The sequence below is a fragment of the Mobula hypostoma genome, chromosome 24 (genome assembly GCF_963921235.1).
Source record: "Mobula hypostoma chromosome 24, sMobHyp1.1, whole genome shotgun sequence".
In the NCBI taxonomy this organism is placed as follows: domain Eukaryota; kingdom Metazoa; phylum Chordata; class Chondrichthyes; order Myliobatiformes; family Myliobatidae; genus Mobula; species Mobula hypostoma.
Genome location: NC_086120.1, coordinates 27,969,499 through 27,987,789, shown reverse-complemented (window position 1 = coordinate 27,987,789; position 18,291 = coordinate 27,969,499). Strand labels below are relative to the sequence as shown.

The following is an 18,291-nucleotide window of genomic DNA, read 5'->3' as shown; positions in this document are numbered from 1 at the left end:
ACAGAATGGCCAGACTAGTTGAAGCTGACAGGGACGAGGCAGCAACTCATATAACCACGTGTTACAACAGTGGTGTGGAGAAGAGCATCTCTGAACACACAACACATCGAACCCTGAAGTGGATGGGCTACAGCAGCAGTGGATCATGAACGCCAGTGGCCACTTTATTAGTTACATGAGGTACCTAATAAAGTGGCCACTGAGTGTAGGTTAGTTTCATTGAATTGACTTTATTACTTACATCTTTCATATACATGAGTAAAAATCTTCACGTTATGTCTCCATCTAAATGTGCAATTTATAGTAATTTATAAGAAACAGTATGTACAACAATACAACATAGAAATACACCCATATCAGCGTGAGTTAATCAGTCTGATGGTCTAGTGGAAGAAACTGTCCCAGAGCCTGTTGGTCCTGGCTTTTATGCTGAGGTACCATTTCCCAGATGGTAGCAGCTGGAACAGTTTGTGGTTGGGGTGACTCGGGTGCCCAATGATCCTTCGGGCCTTTTTACACACCTGTCTTTGTAAATGTTCTAAATAGTGGGAAGTTCACAACTACAGATGTCCGCACCACTCTCTGCAGGGTCCTGAAATTAAGGGAGGCACAGTTCCCATACCAGGCCGTGATGCAGCCAGTCAGGATGCTCTCAGTTGTGCCCCTGTAGAAAGTTCTTAGGATTTGGGGGCCCATACCAAATTTCTTCAGCTGTCTGAGGTGAAAGAGGCACTGTTGTGCCTTTTTCACCACAGCCCCAGTATGTACAGACCATATGAGATCCTCAGTGATGTGTATGCTGAGGAACTCAAAGCTGTTCACCCTCTCAACCCCAGATCCATTGATGTCAATAGGGCTTAGCCTGTCTCCATTCCTCTTGTAGTCCACAACCAACTCCTTTATGCTGCTATAACTATTATTGGGAATTTGAGGGGATTTGGCGTATCAACAAATACACTCAAAAACTTCTATGGTTGTACTGTGGAGAGCATTCTGACAGGCTGCATCACTGTCTGGTATGGAGGGGCTACTGCACAGGACCAAAAGAAGCTGCAGAAGGTTGTAAATCTAGTTGGCTCCATCTTGGGCACTAGTCTGAAGAGTGCCCGGGACGTCTTTGGGGAGCAGTGTCTCAGAAAGGCAGCGTCCATTATTAAGGACCTCCAGCACCCAGGGCATGCCCTTTTCTCACTGTTACCATCAGGTAGGAGGTATAGAAGCCTGAAGGCACACACTCAGCGATTCAGGAACAGCTTCTTCCCCTCTGCCATCCCATTCCTGAATGCACATTGAACCTTTGGACACAACCTCACTTTTTAAAATATACAGTATTTCTGTTTTTGCACATTTAAAAAAAAAATCTACTCAATATACGTAAATGACTTACTTGTTTATTTATTAGTATTTTTTTCTCCCAGCTATATTATGTATTGCATTGAACTGCTGCTGCTTAGTTAACAAATTTCACGTCACATGCCGGTGATAATAAACCGGATTCTGATGCTGTGTAAACACAAATGGCATAAAGAGGAAAGGCCAAGGAAACCAGCCTTTAAGGTAGTTGATTGCCAAGACTGTTTGGAATAGACTGATAATATTTGGAAGGGTAAAAGCTGCTTTAACTGAATACACAAATCTGTACAGAAACGTACAGCAAAATCATGATATTATACAACAGGATGAAAGGTTATTGATAAAAACACATGTATTAATTTAGCTCCACTTCAGTGTAAATATCAGAAATTCTGACAAGGTTCTTCAGGGCTGTTTCTGAACACCTCTCTATTCGGCGTCTGTGAAGCAGCTTAATACACTACCCACACCTTGGTGGCTGTGCCCTGCTATAGTAGACACATTGCTTGTTTCAATGAACCGCAATTCCGCACTGCTGGGAGCTTTTGCTCCTAGCAGATTCAACAAAGCTGATTAGTTCGGAGGGAGGAGAAGATGGTGACGCGACGCAGCGCGCGCGGCCATTCCGAATGATATCGATATGTGTTAACTAGGGGGCCGTGCACAATCCTGATTTGATGGAGACAGACGTGAGAAGCACGGAGGAACACCTGGAGAAACTTCTGAAATGCCTGCTTCACTGCCGCTGCTACTGTGCGATCGAGAATCTCCGGAGGGGAAGGCCCCAAATCCTTGGCTTTGCCTATTGCCTGTTGCCAGGGCTGGGGTCGAAACGCTCGGCAGAGATGGTGCTCGGTGTCGGAGAGCTGGTCGGAGGCTCGGAGTTTTCGGACGGACTCGGAGTCGGACTGTGGTCGGATGCTTCTGGGATGCTGCATCGGCAAGTTGGCGGCACTGGAGGTTTACCGTCTGCATGAGATGATGGGACTTTCGAGAGACTTCGAGACTTTTACCATGACCATGGTCTGTTCTTATCAAATTACGGTATTGCTTTGCACTGTTGTAACTATATGTTATAATTATGTGGTTTTCGTCAGTTTTTAAGTTGGTTTGTCATGTGTTTCTGTGATATCATTCTGGAAAAACATTGTATCATTTCTTAACGCATGCATTACTAAATGACAATAAAAGAGGACTGCGTGTCCTCATAATCTAACCTAATCGAAGACCTGAATGAAAATGCGGGTGGGTGGGTTAGTAAAGTTTTGTAGATGATACCAAGATTGGTGGAGTTGTGGATGGTGTGGAAGACTGGCAAGGAGTACAATCCGCTACAGATCAGTTCCAGATAATGGGCAGAGAAATGGCAGATGGAGTTTAACCCAGACAAATGTGAGGTGTTGCACCACGCAAGGCAAATGCAAGGAGACAGTACACAGTTAAGAGCAAGATCCTTAATAGTGGCTACACACGCCGATAGGGTGGTTAAGACAGCTTATGTAATGCTTGCTTTAATTAGTCGAGGCACTGAGTTCAAAAGTCAAGAGGTTATGTTGCAACTTTATGAAACTCTGGTTAGGCCACATCTGGAGTATTGCACACAGTTCACCCCCAGCATAGGTAGGACACTGAGGCCTTGGGGAGGGTGCAGAAGAGGTTTTCCAGGATCTTCCTGGTTTAGAGGGCATGTGCTATCACAAGAGGCTGGACAGACCTGGGCTGTTTTCTCTGGAGCGATGGAGGCCGAGGGGAGGTCTGATAGAGGTTTATAAGATTAGGAGAGGCGTAGATAGAGTAGACAGGGAGAAATGTCTAATACCAGATGGCATGCATTGAAGGTGAGAGGGGGTAGGTTCAAAGGGGATCTGAGGGGCAAGTTCTTTTACTCAGAGTGGTAAATACTGGGAATGTGCTGCCTGGTACCATGGTAGAGACCAATACATCAGAGGCTTTTAAGAGATGTTTAGATAGGCACATGAATACAGGGAAGATGGAGAGATATGGGCATGGTGTAGGTAGGAGGGATTAGTTTTTGGGGAGGGGGTTTGATTCACTTTTTAGCTAGTTTGGCACAACATTGTGGGCCGCAGGGCCTGTTCATGTCCTGTACTGTGTCTAGTTAGACATAAACCTAGACATGGGTCTAACTAGGCTGGGGAGGTAGAAAACAATTAAAACTAACAGGTGGGAGAATAAGGATAACAACCTATCTATCCCCAGACAAAACATGTTATAGAAACAGCAGCAGAAACATCAATTACTGCCACGGTAACGTGGCGATTAGATTAGATTAGATTATGAGAACACTCAGTCCTCTTTTATTGTCATTTAGAAATGCAAACATGCATTAAGAAATGATAAAATGTTTCTCCGGAGTGATATCACAGAAAACAGGACAAACCAAAGACTAACGCTGACAAAACCACATTATTATAACATATAGCTACAGCAGTGCAAAGCAATACCATAATTTGATGAAGAACAAACCACGGGCATGGTAAATAAAGTCTCAAAGTCCCCGGGTTGATCGACTCCCGAGTCCCCGATAGCAGGCAGCAAAAGGGAGAAACTTCCTGCCATAAACCTCCAGGCAGCGTCAACTTGCCGATGCCTTGGAAGCAGCCGACCACAGCCGACACTGAGTCCATCCGTCCGAAAACTTCGAGCTTCCGGCCAGCCTCCCCAGCGCCATCCTCTGCTGAGCGCCTTTGACCTCGCCCCGGCCGCTGAAACAAAGAAAGCCGAGGATTTCGGGGCCTTCTGCTCCGGAGATTCCGGTTACCAGACAGTAGCGGCAGCAGCGAAGCGGGCATTTCAGAAGTTTTCCAGATGTTACTCCGTACTCTCACGTCTGTCTCCATCAAATCAGAATTGTGCACGGTCCCCTACTTGACAGATAACAGACATCACCACCGAAGTGGCCGCGTGTGCTACCGTCGTGCCGCCATCTCCTCCTCCTTCGTTGGCACAACACTATTACAATGCCAGCAACCTGGCTTCAATTCGGCTGCTGTCAGTAAGGAGTTTGTATGTTCTTCCTGTGACTGTGTGGGTGTCCTCTGGGTGCTCCAGTTTCCTCCCACATTCCAAAGACGTATGGGCTAGCAGGTTAGTTACATGGGTGTCATTGGGCGTGGGCTCATGGGGGGGCTGGAAGAATCTGTGACTGCGCTGTATCTCTGAACTGTGCAACGGCCCTCAGGAGTTGTCTTGCAGGACCGCCAGTGTAGCAAAAGCTGAAAGGACACTTCTAGCAGAAACACTGAAGACTCTCAACATCAAGCTGGTTTTCGGAGTGCAAGGATAATGTATGAAACAGGACAGCTAGTTCAGATCGCAGTAGGTTATTGAGATACAACCTCAAAAATGAGATGGCTGAATATAACTAGGGCTGTGGCAGCCAAGTTCAGCGGTCTAGTATGCAACTGTGAGGAAACGAAGAAAATTACATGAATATGGTAAGAACTTACTGTATATAACAGGGTTAGTAATCTTTATCCTCTGATACGATATTAACTATGACCTTCTCATCTACTTGATCTATTGAAAGATTTGCCAGAAAATGAGACAGGTAGAAGAACTTTGTTACTGCTCCAAACACTAAAGCCATAAAGAGTCAAATCAAATTAAACATCTCAAATCAATTCACAGAATCCCTCAAAAATTTTCCTTGGATAACAAATGTTAAATCAGAATAAGTGATTTAATAACCTGTAAGTATTCAATGGCATTGAGTCAAGGAATAGGATTACTGAGTCTGTTGCATCACTGACAAAGGAGAAGAATTACACCATCCAGCCCATTGAATCTGCTCCTCCTTTCAATTATAGCTGATTTATTTTACCTCTCAATCCCCTTCTCCTGCATTCTTCCTGTAACTTTTGACACTTACTAATCAAGAACTTATCAACCTCCACTTTAATTACACTCCATTCTGGCAAACTTGTAAATTCTATAGCTCCCCCACAACAGATTTTAGAAATCAGCCTTCGTTACTCCAATTACTTACCCTTTGGAACATTTAATGAGTCCAATATCTGCTACAGCAACCAATCAAACCAGATTTCATATCAGCTTTGCTTTATTTAACTTGAGTGGAGTGCGTGGAAGAGACAGAAGCTCAACAAATTTGAATAATTGAAGGAAGTAAATAGTAAGGTAGATACTAAAACTGCTTTTTTTGTGTTCTGAGTGGCAGCACCTGTACCTTCAAACCAATTTTATGGCTACAAGTCCTATTCAAAATACAAATAAACTGATTTACCAATTCAGCGACTCAGGGAACGTTGGATGTTTCAGAATGATATTATCTTCTCCCCCAGGTAGCTGTGAAACCTTCCACAGCATTATTTCAAGTGCAGTAGGGGAGCTTTATCTCCACTGCTCCTGATCAAAGCCCACTTGGTTCCACTTAGTTTCAGAGAAGCGGAGAGGAATCATATGAATGGATTCTTACAACGTTGTGTGACAGTTGCTCAACAGCTACCCCACAGTTTGACATAGCAAGGTCTCAAAGGAGCTCCAAGACGATGGGAGTCTAGGCTCCCTCCACCTCTCCCCATTGCCTACCAGCACGACCATCCAGACCTTCCCCTTGTTGACTTCAGGGCCTAAAGCTTACAAGCACAGTTATTAATGGCTGATTATAAAATGGCTACAGGAAGAATTTGCCAGATTTGTCATCAGCTCCCAAACCGGTGGCACACGCTACATATTGTTACTTTTCACGCCTTGTGGTGCATCAGGTGGCATTTTTGTAGTACTGTATTTGACTTTAAAAAAAAAAGGAGGCCAAGTTGCTAGCTTGACACTCAACCCAGTGTGTAAGGGGCCGGCTGGATTCGAACTCAGGACCATTCGCTTCAGCTACCTTGACTACACTGCCACCCATCCTGGACTAGGGTTCCATTTCCCCCTTTTATCTCAGCTGCACTGCATCAGTTCTAATTCGATACATTTCACAGAGCTTGAGATCTTTCCCCGGTGTCTTCGCCTCTGAAGTTGACCCGGCACTCAGGGTCTGAGTTATACAGAAAAGGAACAAACGGCGGGAGGAAAAGATGGCAGCACACAGCACATGTGCAGCTGTCCGGTGAAAAATGTCGTATCTGTTAAATAGGGGCCGTGGACAATTCTGATTTGATGGAGAATGGACGTGAAAGCACAAAGGAACATCTGGAGAAATTTCTGAAACGCCCGTCCGCTGCTGTTGTTACTGTGTGGTCAGGAATCTTTCGGAGGGTAGGCCTCAAAATCCCCGGCCTTGCCTGCTTTTGGCGACCGAGAAGGAGGTCGAATCGTTCGGCAGAGATGCCGCTCAGTACTCGGTGTTGGAGAACCGATCAGAGCTCGAAGTTTTCGGATGACTCAGAGTCGGATTGTGGTCGGGAGAGTTTTTCTTCCTTCTCCCATCTGCATGAGATGTGGGACATTTGAGAAACTTTGAACTTTACTGTGCTCACGGACTTTCTTCATCAAGTTATGGTATTGTTACACTGTTTGTAACTATATATATAATTATGTGGTTTTGTCAGTTTTTTCAGTCTTGGTTTGTCCTCTGTTTTGTGATATCACACCGGAGGAAATAATGTATCATTTCTTAATGCATGCATTACTAAATGACAATAAAAGGGGGCTACATGTCTTCATAATCTATCTATAGACCCTTTGGCCCAACTCATTCATGCTAACCCAGCTGCCAACCTGATCAAGTCCCATCTTTCTGCGGTCGGCCCGTACCCCTCTAATTTCCTATCTGTCTGATGTTCATCTCTCTTATGTCTGCCTTTCTAATCACAACCCCTCTATTGCTATCCCATGCAAGGACTGAGTTCCCTGCAGCCATTATATTCAATGGATCATCCTTCATAATTTCCTCCATCTTCTACAAGATACCAGAACATCTTCCCTCTCCTTCCCATTTTAGCATTCCAGAGGGACCATTTCCTCTTTGCCTCAACCTCCACCAACTCCCATTTATCTTTTCATGGCATTCTCCCATGCAGCAGCAGGAGATGTAACAATCTGCCTTTTACCTATTCCCTTCCCACCATCGGAGGAGTAAAAAATTATTTTTAAAAAAAGGCTTTGGAAACAAAAGTAGAAAATTCTGGAAACTCTCAACAAACTGGATAGTATCCACAGAAAGAGAAACAGCTAGTGCTCCAGATGGAGAATATACGATTCGGAGACAAAGTAAATTCAGAGCTTAGTTGCATACCGATAATTGAACTTGTCCATAGCACAGGCCAGATGACGCGGATTCGCGCTACAACGGTAAAGGTTCCTGTCGTTCTCAGGTATAATATCAACATCGCTGAATATAAAGCAGTCATATTCGTTCTCTTTCAAAGCTTCTGCAAATCCCACATTGAGCAACTTGGCTCGGTTGAATGTTCCGTCACCAGCCTGGAGTAAGAGTACAAACAGGTTAACTACAGCAACTGCAAGATCTCCATGGCTTTGCCTAGCCCACACCACCCTTTGCTAGTTTATAACTAGCAACAGACACACACAAACAAGGTATCATTACAAACAATTAACCAATGCAGTGCCCTCCCAGCCAGAAGTGACCTTATGATATTAAACTAATGACCTGGTTATCGACAAACTTCATTTTTGTGAGAGCTTCCTGTGTACAAATTGGGTACCATGCTTCCTCAGGTATGAAGTACACAATTTTGCGTAAAAGCTGCAGAAAGTAGCTGACTGGACCATAGGATTTCATGAGTGCGAGTTCAAGGGAAAGCAGTGAAGGTTGTTGGGCTCTTGGGAGTATGCCATTAGCTTTTGTTCTACAAGTAGCACTCCCATTCCCATGTTTCCTCATCCCACCCGAGACCCAAGTTCACACCATATCCTGGCCCAGAAATATAATCCAATTCCTCCATTGTCTCTGGGTCAAAATCCTAGCAAATCCAACAGGATTATCAGATAAACACGAGAGATTCTGCAGATGCTGGAAATCCAGAGTAACACACACAAAATGCTGGAGGAACTCAGCAGATTAGGCAGCATCTGTGGAAAGGACTGAACAGTCAATGTTTCGAGCCGAGACCCTTCATCAGGATTGTCCGAGTGCCTTCACCAGATGGTCAAGATGGAGACTCACTGCCATCTTCCTCACAGGAACTTGCAAGAAATGCTGCAAAGAACAAAATAAATCCATGCTAACAACCAGGGAGTGTTGCATTCTCTTACTTCAGCAGCTAAACTGTCTTCCCGCTGAGGCAGAGGTAAAGGATCCTCTGTCAACATATTGTTTGCTTTCTTTCTAACTAATAAAAATCCAGAGGTATCTTCATCAAAAAAAAACCCAATGTGCACTTGCACAACGTGTTGTGGAGTGAGTGGAGAATGTTGCTGAAAAACAGCACAAGGGCAATGTCCAGGGGAAGTCTCTCGAGTGAAATAATCCTAAACGCAAAATCATCCACACCAGTTAAATATCAGTTCCTTCCTAAGGTGGCTGTGCAGTATTTTTCATCAATTGGGAAGAAATCAGTTTTCTTACCCCACTACATTGCAAAATATTTTTCCCTCAACACAGATCTTTTCAGTAAGACAAAAAAAATCAGCAATAAATGAAGGGGCAACAAATGTAGATGGAGAACGTTCATGTGGACATCTGTCAGAATTATCGATGTATTCCCCACAATTTTTCCCCTGCTGGATCTAATGGAAATTTGAAATGTTTATTTGCCTGAATTATTAAACAAAATGGTATTTGGGACTGAGCAACGTTTGGCCATCTGAAACACAGTACACCGTCTGCGGACTGAATCCATTTCACTCATTTTACAGCCCAGTTAAATTTGTTTAAGGCACATGCTCCCCCATTAGTTACACTAATACTCAGCACAAAATCAAAGCATACAAGATCCAGGATGCAGAAACAGGTTGAACCAGTGCAAAAAGCTAACTACACCAGAGTGGAATCTCATGAATACTTTTGCCATCCTACCTTAACGGCAATGCAAAGATCTTAGAGATGGGGCAGGAAAGATTTTCTAGAATATTTGAGGAAGGAAGAACTTCAGCTATCTGACTGTGATCTATGTGATCTGATCTGCGGGTTCAAAGATACTTTCAATCTCTCATTGCAAAAGTTCCCACCTGCTTCAAAAGGGCAACAATTATACCAGTGCCCAAGAACAGCAGAAGACCACAATCTGTGCAGATCAGAAATAACATCTCCACCTCATTGACAATCAACGCGGGCACACTTTACGGACATGTACTTAGCCCACTGCTCTACCCTCTCTATACCCAGGGCTCTTTGGCTAGGCACAGCTCAAGTGGCATCTATAAACTCACTGTTTACCCAACTATTGTTGGCAGAATTTCAGATGGTGACGAGAGGGCGTACAGGAGCGAGATATATCAACTAGATGAGTGGTGTTGCAGCAACAACCTTGTACTCAATGCAAGTTCAAAGAACTGATTCTGGACTTCAGAAAAAGTAAGACAAGGCAATACACAACAGTCTTTACCGTAATCCAATCACAAACAAGAAAAAAATCTGCAGATGCTGGAAATCCAAGCAACACATGCAAAATGCCGGAGGAACTCAGTAAGCCCCGCAGCATCTATGGAAGAGTACAGTCGACATTTCGGGTCAAGACCCTTCGGCAGGACAGTACTGTAATTTTTTTTCTCTATTATTATATATTTCATTGTACTGTTGCAATGATAACAAATTTCACGACATATGCCAGTAATATTAAACCTGATTCTGATGTTAGAGAATAGGAGTTGTTCTCCTGGGAGCAATGAAGGTTGAGAGGAGATGTGCTGAAGATGTGCACAACAGTGACTGGTTTATCATATGGTTCAAGGAGCAGATACAGATGTACAGTGACAAGCAAAAGATATGAAAAAAAACTTTTTTCTTGTTTTTAAGTTTGAGTGTGCTTGTGATCCAGAACTCATGGTTAGTGCTGTCTAAGCCTTCATGAAGGAACCGAGTAGACACTTGAAAAATAATCATAGGGTTTTGGAGGGGTTCGAGAATAGAATTGATGGAATTGCAGTCTCAATGGACAGAATTGCTTCTGTCTGCAGCGTAACAGTTCAGCAATAACTTGAATCAAGTTATTTGCCCGGTTGGTCCTTGCTGGCTTCTGGGTGATACAAGAGCTTCCTCCCAACTTACTCCCTATAATCCGTCAAAATTACCAGCTATTCCTTTTTCAGTTGGTTGTGCATCTTTTTTCCTCTCAAAGTGAAAGAAATAAATTATTGGAACAGGATTTAAACCCCTTCTCCTGCAGTTCAGCATCATTCTAATGCCAATTTCTATCATTTGAAGGCATAAAGGTCTTGTGTTCACGTGAGCTTATATCAAGCGGTGCTGGAGATGAGAGTGGGACAGGATGATATAACAGAGGATCACATTATAGTACATATTTCTCAACGTAATTGCCATGGAGCCCATTGCAAGCCTGCGTGTCCAATATCTTAACATCTCTCTGGTTCCCAGTCTATCAAAAGTTTCAAAGGGACATTTAATGTCAGAGAAATGTATACAATTCACATCCTGAAATTCTCTTTCTTCGCAACCATCCACGAACACAGAGTGCCCCAAAGAATGAATGACAGTTAAATGTTAGAACCCCAAAGCCCCCCCAGCTCCCCCTCCCATGCATAAGCAACAGCAAAGCAATGACCCTCCCTCCCCCACCAGCAAAAAAGCATCACCCCGCCCCCCAACAAGCACTCAAGTGTGCAGCAAAGCATCAATGAAGACACAGACTTGCAGTACCCCAAGTCTACTCGTTTACCCGGTAATTTGACATATACCCCAGGCTCTCTCTCTCCCTAACAAGGGAAAAAGAAATGTCCCCATTTCACAGAGAGAGAGGAGACGTAACAAACAACTATCATAAACAGAATTTAGGATTTTTCTATGACCTGGAAATATCATCATGACCAAGTCATTGTATGTCTCAATATCAGATTTAAGTATACCTTTGGAGTTAGTTTGCCCTACATCTTGCTTTCAAGTCAAACATTTCGATTCCCATTTTCATAGCACTCAGTTGTAAAATAATCCTTCGGATGTCCCTCTTTCTCTATGGGTTCCTCTGTTTGCTTTCTCCAACATATGCATTCCTTCTGTGTCCCAAAGACCTGTTTCCAAGGTGTGGTTTGGAGATTTACAGTTTTGAAATTGTTCTGGCCCTCCCTCTTGTTGTTCAATTATTCCATAACGTCTTACAGCACAGAGAATCTTCTAACTGAGGAACCTCTGCCAATTTGCTGAAACCATCCTTTTAAAATCCTAAGCCTCATGTGCCCCCCCACCCCCAATTAATCGTTCACAATAAAGCACACAAGAAATTGTCTTTTGAATTCCTCTTGAAATTGCCCTAACTTCCCCTTCAAACATCACTAAATCACTTCCCTCACCTTTTTAGGCAATACGTTCCAGATAACATCATCTTCCTGAAGTATGAGATACAATGTTAAAGTGGCTTAGTGAGTAAGCTACTGGACTAGGAGCCAAAGCTATTGAACGTTGACAATGAGACGTGTTAGAATCTGACGAGTTTGAATTCAAATAACTAAATAACACCCAAATATTTAAATAAGAACCCTGCTTAAGTAACCATGAGAAACCACAGTCTGCAAAAGACAGCGTGGTTCACTAATATTTTTCAGAGCAAAATCTGCCTTGGCCTATATGTGACTTAACTTGCACCAATATGACTGACTCTTCACGGCCCCCTCAGTTTGGGGTCAGATTTGCCAGCAACATCCAAAATCAGTGAACAAATAAATTTTAAAAAGTTATTTAGCATCTCTCCTATCACTTATTGGTGCCCTCTTATTCCATAGGCTCAAAAAAAAAAGCTACAGTTGCTAGAATTTGCAGGAATGATCAAAAAGCCGGGGGAACTCAACAGGACAGGCAGCTTCTATGGAGGGAGTTGGACAGATGATGTTTCAGTTTCAGACCCTTCATCTGGACTCTGGTTACCAGCTTCTCCCTCACTAGGATTATTCCTTTATTTACATCTTCAAAATCCTGCAACAGTTTTGAACACTTATAATAAATCCCCTCCTTCTCTTGTCCACTGAGGGGAATAAGCCAAGATTTTCTCGTCTTTCCAGGTAAACAAAACTTATCATCCTCTGTAACACACAGAAGATGCTGGAGGAACTCAGCAGGCCAGGCAGCATCTCAGGAAAGAGTAAACAGTCAACGTTTCGAGCCGCAGCCCTTCAGCAGGATACACCCTCTGTGTGTGTTGCTCGGATTTCGAGCATCTGCAGATGCTCTGTTGGACATCCTTTGGTTGCCCCCCAGTCTCTCCTACCTGCTCAATAACATAAATGCCAAAATCTCCCTGCTGCCGGCGTAGGATCGGGAGAAGATAGTAGAGCCAGTGTCTCAGGTGGTGATCACGATTGCGGAATGGAATGATGATAGCAACGTGTTGCAGAGGGGTGCAGTTCGCTGGTTTGTACCGTCCTCCAAACTGCACGTATGCATTTAATTTGGCTATCTCTTCCAACGTCTGCTCCTCATCAAACACGATCCTCAGGGGCCCAACTGTTAACCAGAAAAGGGCTTGATTAATATAATCCACCTCAATCACAGATAAAAGAATAACATTTGCTCAGGGACACCTCTCAGAAACGTTGCAAACTCATTTTGTGAGGAGTATATTATAGGTTTCTCTCAGGGCCAACCCAATTAACCAGTTTAGTGAGCTGTTAATGTACTGTCCACAGTTAAACAGTAATAAAACCCTGGCATTTACAAATTTTCATGACATATGCCGGTGATATTAGATCTGATTCTGAGTTTATCAGGCATACTTATTTATTTAGCGATATAGCACAGGCCAGGCCATTCCAGCCCAATGAGCCGTGCCACCCAGCAATTTAACACTAGCCTGAGCACAGACCAATTTACAATGACCAATTACCCGACTAAATGGTAGGTCTTTGGACTGTGGGAGCAAGCCAGAGCATCCAGAGGAAACACGCATGGTCACAGGGTGGATGTACAAACTCTTCTGGTGATTTACATTATTTTGGAGCATTGCCTGTAACACAGGAAATGTGGCTCTGCATTTCTGCAAACAGCAATGAACTAGCAACTTATCTGCATAGCTCAGCCACCTTGTTAAATGGAGCAAGTTCTTGTTTTGTGTTTTGAAGGTATTTCTTGCAGGAAACCAGTAAAGCATTAACATGACGAGCTCTCCAACCTCAGGCTATTCCAAGTGTCTTATATTTCAAAAGTATACCCGCCATCTGGTGTGCTAATTTCCCTATTCTATAAAACATGCCAGCTGTCAGGACACTCGGGTAACGAGAAATGAGCAGGTAACTTGTTTCAGTGTTAGGCAGAACATCAACATTGGCCCAGGACACCAAGGATAATTGTTGGTAATGTCATGATTAGCTACCAGGGTACTTGAGACTTCATCTTGACTCCAATAGGAGCCACTAGCCTACAAAGTATCCAGGAGAAGGAAAAGGGGGAGGGGGGGGAAGCCCAGAGGATGGGCAAGGGGTATAGTCAGAGGGACAGAGGGAGGAAAAGGGAGTGAGAGAAAGAATCTGTGTATAGAATGTGGGGCTTTTCCCCCCCTCCCCCTCTTCCTTCTCCCTGGGCCTCCTATCCCATGATCCTCTCATACCCCTTTTGCCAATCACCTGTCCAGCTCTTGGCTCCATCCCTCCCCCTCCTGTCTTCTCCTATCATTTTGGATCTCCCCCTCCCCCTCCAACTTTTAAATCCCTTACTAGCTCTTTCTTCAGTTAGTCCTGACGAAGGGTCTTGGCCTGAAACGTCGACTGTAGCTCTTCCTAGAGATGCTGCCTGGCCTGCTGCGCTCACCAGCAACTTTGATGTGTGTTGCTTGAATTTCCAGCGCCTGCAGAATTCCTTATGTTTGCGTATTCAAAGCATGGCACGCTTTGATGGCACAGGAGGCATGGCAACACTTGTGGGCTTTCCCCAGACTTGTTGGCAGTTCCCACAAATGACACCTTACACTGAATGTTTTGATGTGACAAATAAGGTTAATCTTTATCTTTTCCACCCTTCTGACTATCATAAGCTTTTAAATCTTTCAAAAACAATGTGGATTTATAGAGCACTTCCAATGGTGTAAAACAATATTTCTTTACAGTAACAGTTTTCAAACATAATTCCAAATAAGGAGATATTAGGTCTAGTGATTAAGAGCTTAATCAGAAAGGTAGATTATGGACACTTAAAGGAGGAACGAGAGACTGAAGCAGTGAGATGCTTCAAGTACTTAGCAACTGAAAGAAAAGCTACTAATAATGAAATAATTAAATTCAGGGAGAATGGAAGTAGAGAAGTGCAAAAAAAAATTTAGTGGGTTACAGGAGTTTACAGATACAGAGAGATGCAAGGCCTGGGCAGATTTGAAAACAGGATGAGACTCGTTTAATTGGGAGTCAAATGTAAGACAGAGCTTGCTAGGGCAATGGGTAAATGGTACGGTGTGCATGAGGACACATGGCTGTGAAGTTTTGAATGGAAGGGGGAAAATGGGCAGCTAAGAGTAGATGGGAATTATCTGGTATGGGGAAAATGAATGAACAGGATGAACTTTGTGGCAGATTGGCTGAGAAGGGACGGAGCTGGGTGATGTCACGGGGAAGTCTTAACAATGTACTTGGCCAAAAGGTCAAAGCCAACTCCAAGACAGATGCAAGGGAGAGAGATGGAGCTTGCAGCTAGGAATGTAAAACAATATTCGTACCATCAGGTATAAAGTGTTGCTTCTCTACCCTGCGGGTTGCCTCATCATTTTGGAATGGGAACGGAATCAGAATTAAAACATTTGGCCACTGGGAAGTTCCACTTTTGGTGGATGAAGTGGGGTGCTCGACGAAGTGGCCCCTCAATTTATGACGGGTCTCACCAATGTAGAGAAGGCCCCGATTCCGAATATTCTGTGCTTATTATCAATAGAAAGGCATTTGGCACATTGCTTACCAAGATCCGGTGGATCATTTGGACACTTTTCCAACTGGCCAGCTTTGGAAGGTTTGGGGACCACTGTCACATTGTCTGGAGTTGAAACATCTGTTCAGAGAGGGGAAAAAAAAGTGAATTGCAAGTTAAACCACTCAAGAAGAGGAAACTTCAATGACTAGAGTTGTAAAAGCTCAGGATTTGATGGACACCCACATCATCTTAGTCACAGGGACTTTACAATAAAAGGTTAGGGGAACTTCCTGCCTTGACTGCAGTTGAAGAGGTTCTTCAATACATTGTATGGTACAAAGAACAAGAGTAAGTCCTGATATCTACATCCAGTGATGGATAAAGTCTAGTCTGAATATTAAATATTCCTGAGTGTTAAACCATGCCTTTAAGCTTGAATCAGGCAATCTCACAAAGAGCTCTCCTCTAAAGCCAGCAGCAAGCTCATGAACTTGTGGGAACCCTTGCTTGGAGTGGAGCAGCAGCATTTAGGTTGGTACTGTGGCACAGGAGGCAGGGAGGATGTCTTGAGCACACCTTTAGTTCTGAACCCTGTCCATGCATGGCGCCTGCACATTCTGCATGTGTTTCCCCTCAGGTGCTCTAGTTTTCTGCCGGCTGTCCAGTTAACTGGCAATGTTAGCACTCATTCTAAGAGGACTAGAATAGGAGACAAGGGAACTCCCACTATTCCTCAGAGGGATCAGAAGTGGAGAGAGTGAGCAAGTTTAAGTTCCTGGGTCCTAACCTGGTCCTAACATATTGATGCAGCTATGACAAAGGCAAGTCAGTGGCTATGTTTCATTAGAAGTTTGAGGAGATTTCATATGTCACCTAAAATCTTGAAAATTTCTATAGATGTACTGTGGAGAGTATTCTGACTGGCTGCATCACTGTCTGGCATGGCGGAGGCTACTGCACAGGGTCGAAGTAAGCTGCAGAGGGTTGTAAATCTAGTCAGGTCCATCACGGGTACTAGCCTCTGTAGTGTCCAAGGCACCTTCAAGGAGCGGTGCCTCAGAAAAGCAGCGTCCATCATTAAGGACCCCCACCAGTCAGGACATGCCCTTTTCTCATTGTTACCATCAGGAAGGAGGTACAGAAGCCTGAAGACACACACTCATTGATTCCGGAACAGCTTCTACCCCTCTGCCATATGATTCCTAAATGGACATGGAACCCATGACCACTACCTCACTACTTTTTATTTCTGCTTTTGCTCTACTTATTTAACTATTTAATAATGTATATACTTACTGTAACTTATTTTTAAATATATTATATTAACACACATCATACTGCTAGCACAAAGTTAACAAATTTCACAACATATGACAGTGATATTAAACCTGATTCTGAAAAGCAAGGATGCAATACTGAGGCTTCAAGGCATTGGTCAGATCGCACTTGGCGTATTGAGAGCAGTTTAGGGCCCCTGATCTTATCTCTCCATCCTTGGGGAGGGTCCAGAGGAGATTCACAAGAATGATCTTGAGTAGTGTTTGATGGCTCTGGGCCTGTTCTTGCTAGTTTAGAAGAATGGGGGTGGGGGGTGGGAAATGCCATTGAAACCTATTGAATATTGAAAGACCTAGATAGAGTGGATGTGGAGAAGATGTTTCCTATAGTGGGGGGGGGGTTCTATAACCAGAGGGCGCAACCTGAGAATAGAGGTATGTCTCATTAGAACAGAGATGAAGGGGAATTTCTACAGCTGAGGCTGGTGAATCTGTGGAATTCTTTGTCACAGACAGCTGTGGAGGCCAAATCATTGGGTATACAGTCGGCCCTCCTTATCCGCAAAGGATTGGTTCCGGGACCCCTCGCGGATACCAAAAAACGCGGATGCTCAAGTCTCTTATTCATCCTGTCTAAATGCAGTGGACCTTAGGACCCAGCAGAACCCCGGACCTTATTTAACCTGTCTCAGTGCGGTGGACATTAGGACCGGTGGCGGAACTCTGAATCCGCCGTGTTTCTGTTCATGAAAATAATCACGATCAGGATTGAAAATAAAGTGGAAATAATAAAGCGATCAGAAAGAGGTGAAACGCCATCGGTCATTGGAAAAGCGTTAGTCTACAGTCAGTCAACGATCGGAACAATTTTAAAGGATAAAGTGAGAAAGGCCCCGCCCCAATGAAAGCTACAATTATTACGCGCAACGCAGTGGTTTAATTATTGGGTTTTGGGTTTTTGATCTCGGGAGTGGTTTGTCACTGGATCGAACTTGGGAACTTCCGTTCCTGAGCCCGGCGCTGAAACATACGTTTCTTAAGTGTTTTATATGCATAGAAAGGTAAAATATATACTATATACTAAGACAAATGTTTGACTAACTGACACTAAATAATACCAGATGTACCTGTTCCGTTTACTTAGTAAGAAAACTTCCGTTTTTTTCGATCCTGATCCACGATAACCTACGCACATCCTCCCGTATACTTTAAATCATCTTTAGATTACTTATAATACCTAATACAATGTAAATACTATGTAAAATAGTTGTTATACTGCATTGTTTAGGGAATAATGACAAGAAAAAAAAGTCTGCACATGGTCGAACAACAAACGATCAAATCTAACTCCAAGACAGATGCAAGGGAGAGAGATGGAGCTTGCAGCTAGGAATGTAAAACAATATTCGTACCATCGGGTATAATAGCACTTCCGGGTTTTCTCGATTAGCGGTTGGTTGAATTTGCGCATGTGGAACTCGTAGATAAGGAGGGCCGACTGTACTTAAAGCAGAGTTTGATAGGTTCTTGATTAGTAAGGGCACCAAGGGTTTGGAGAAGGAAGGAGGGTATAACAGAGGGATAATAAAGCTGCCATGATGGAATGGCAAGCAGACTTGATGGGTTGAATGCCCTAATTCTTCACCTAGGTCTTATGGTTATCTGTAAAGTGCCCCTGGGGTTGCTGAGTAAAAGGAAAGGCAGGGGCATTTTTGTGGG

At 43.7% G+C, this 18,291-nt stretch overlaps 1 protein-coding gene across 1 annotated transcript in view; it reads right to left on the bottom strand.

Annotated features, from left to right (window-relative positions):
* Positions 1 to 18,291, bottom strand: part of LOC134337230 (beta-1,4-galactosyltransferase 2-like) — a 63,910-nt gene that overhangs the window by 16,151 nt on the left and 29,468 nt on the right. Inside the window, exons 2-4 of the mRNA XM_063032070.1 lie at positions 15,344 to 15,433; positions 12,675 to 12,910; positions 7,574 to 7,761 (exon numbers count right to left, since the gene is read on the bottom strand). Coding sequence (XP_062888140.1) covers positions 7,574 to 7,761; positions 12,675 to 12,910; positions 15,344 to 15,433 — 514 coding nt within the window. The remainder of the gene's footprint in view (positions 1 to 7,573; positions 7,762 to 12,674; positions 12,911 to 15,343; positions 15,434 to 18,291) is intronic.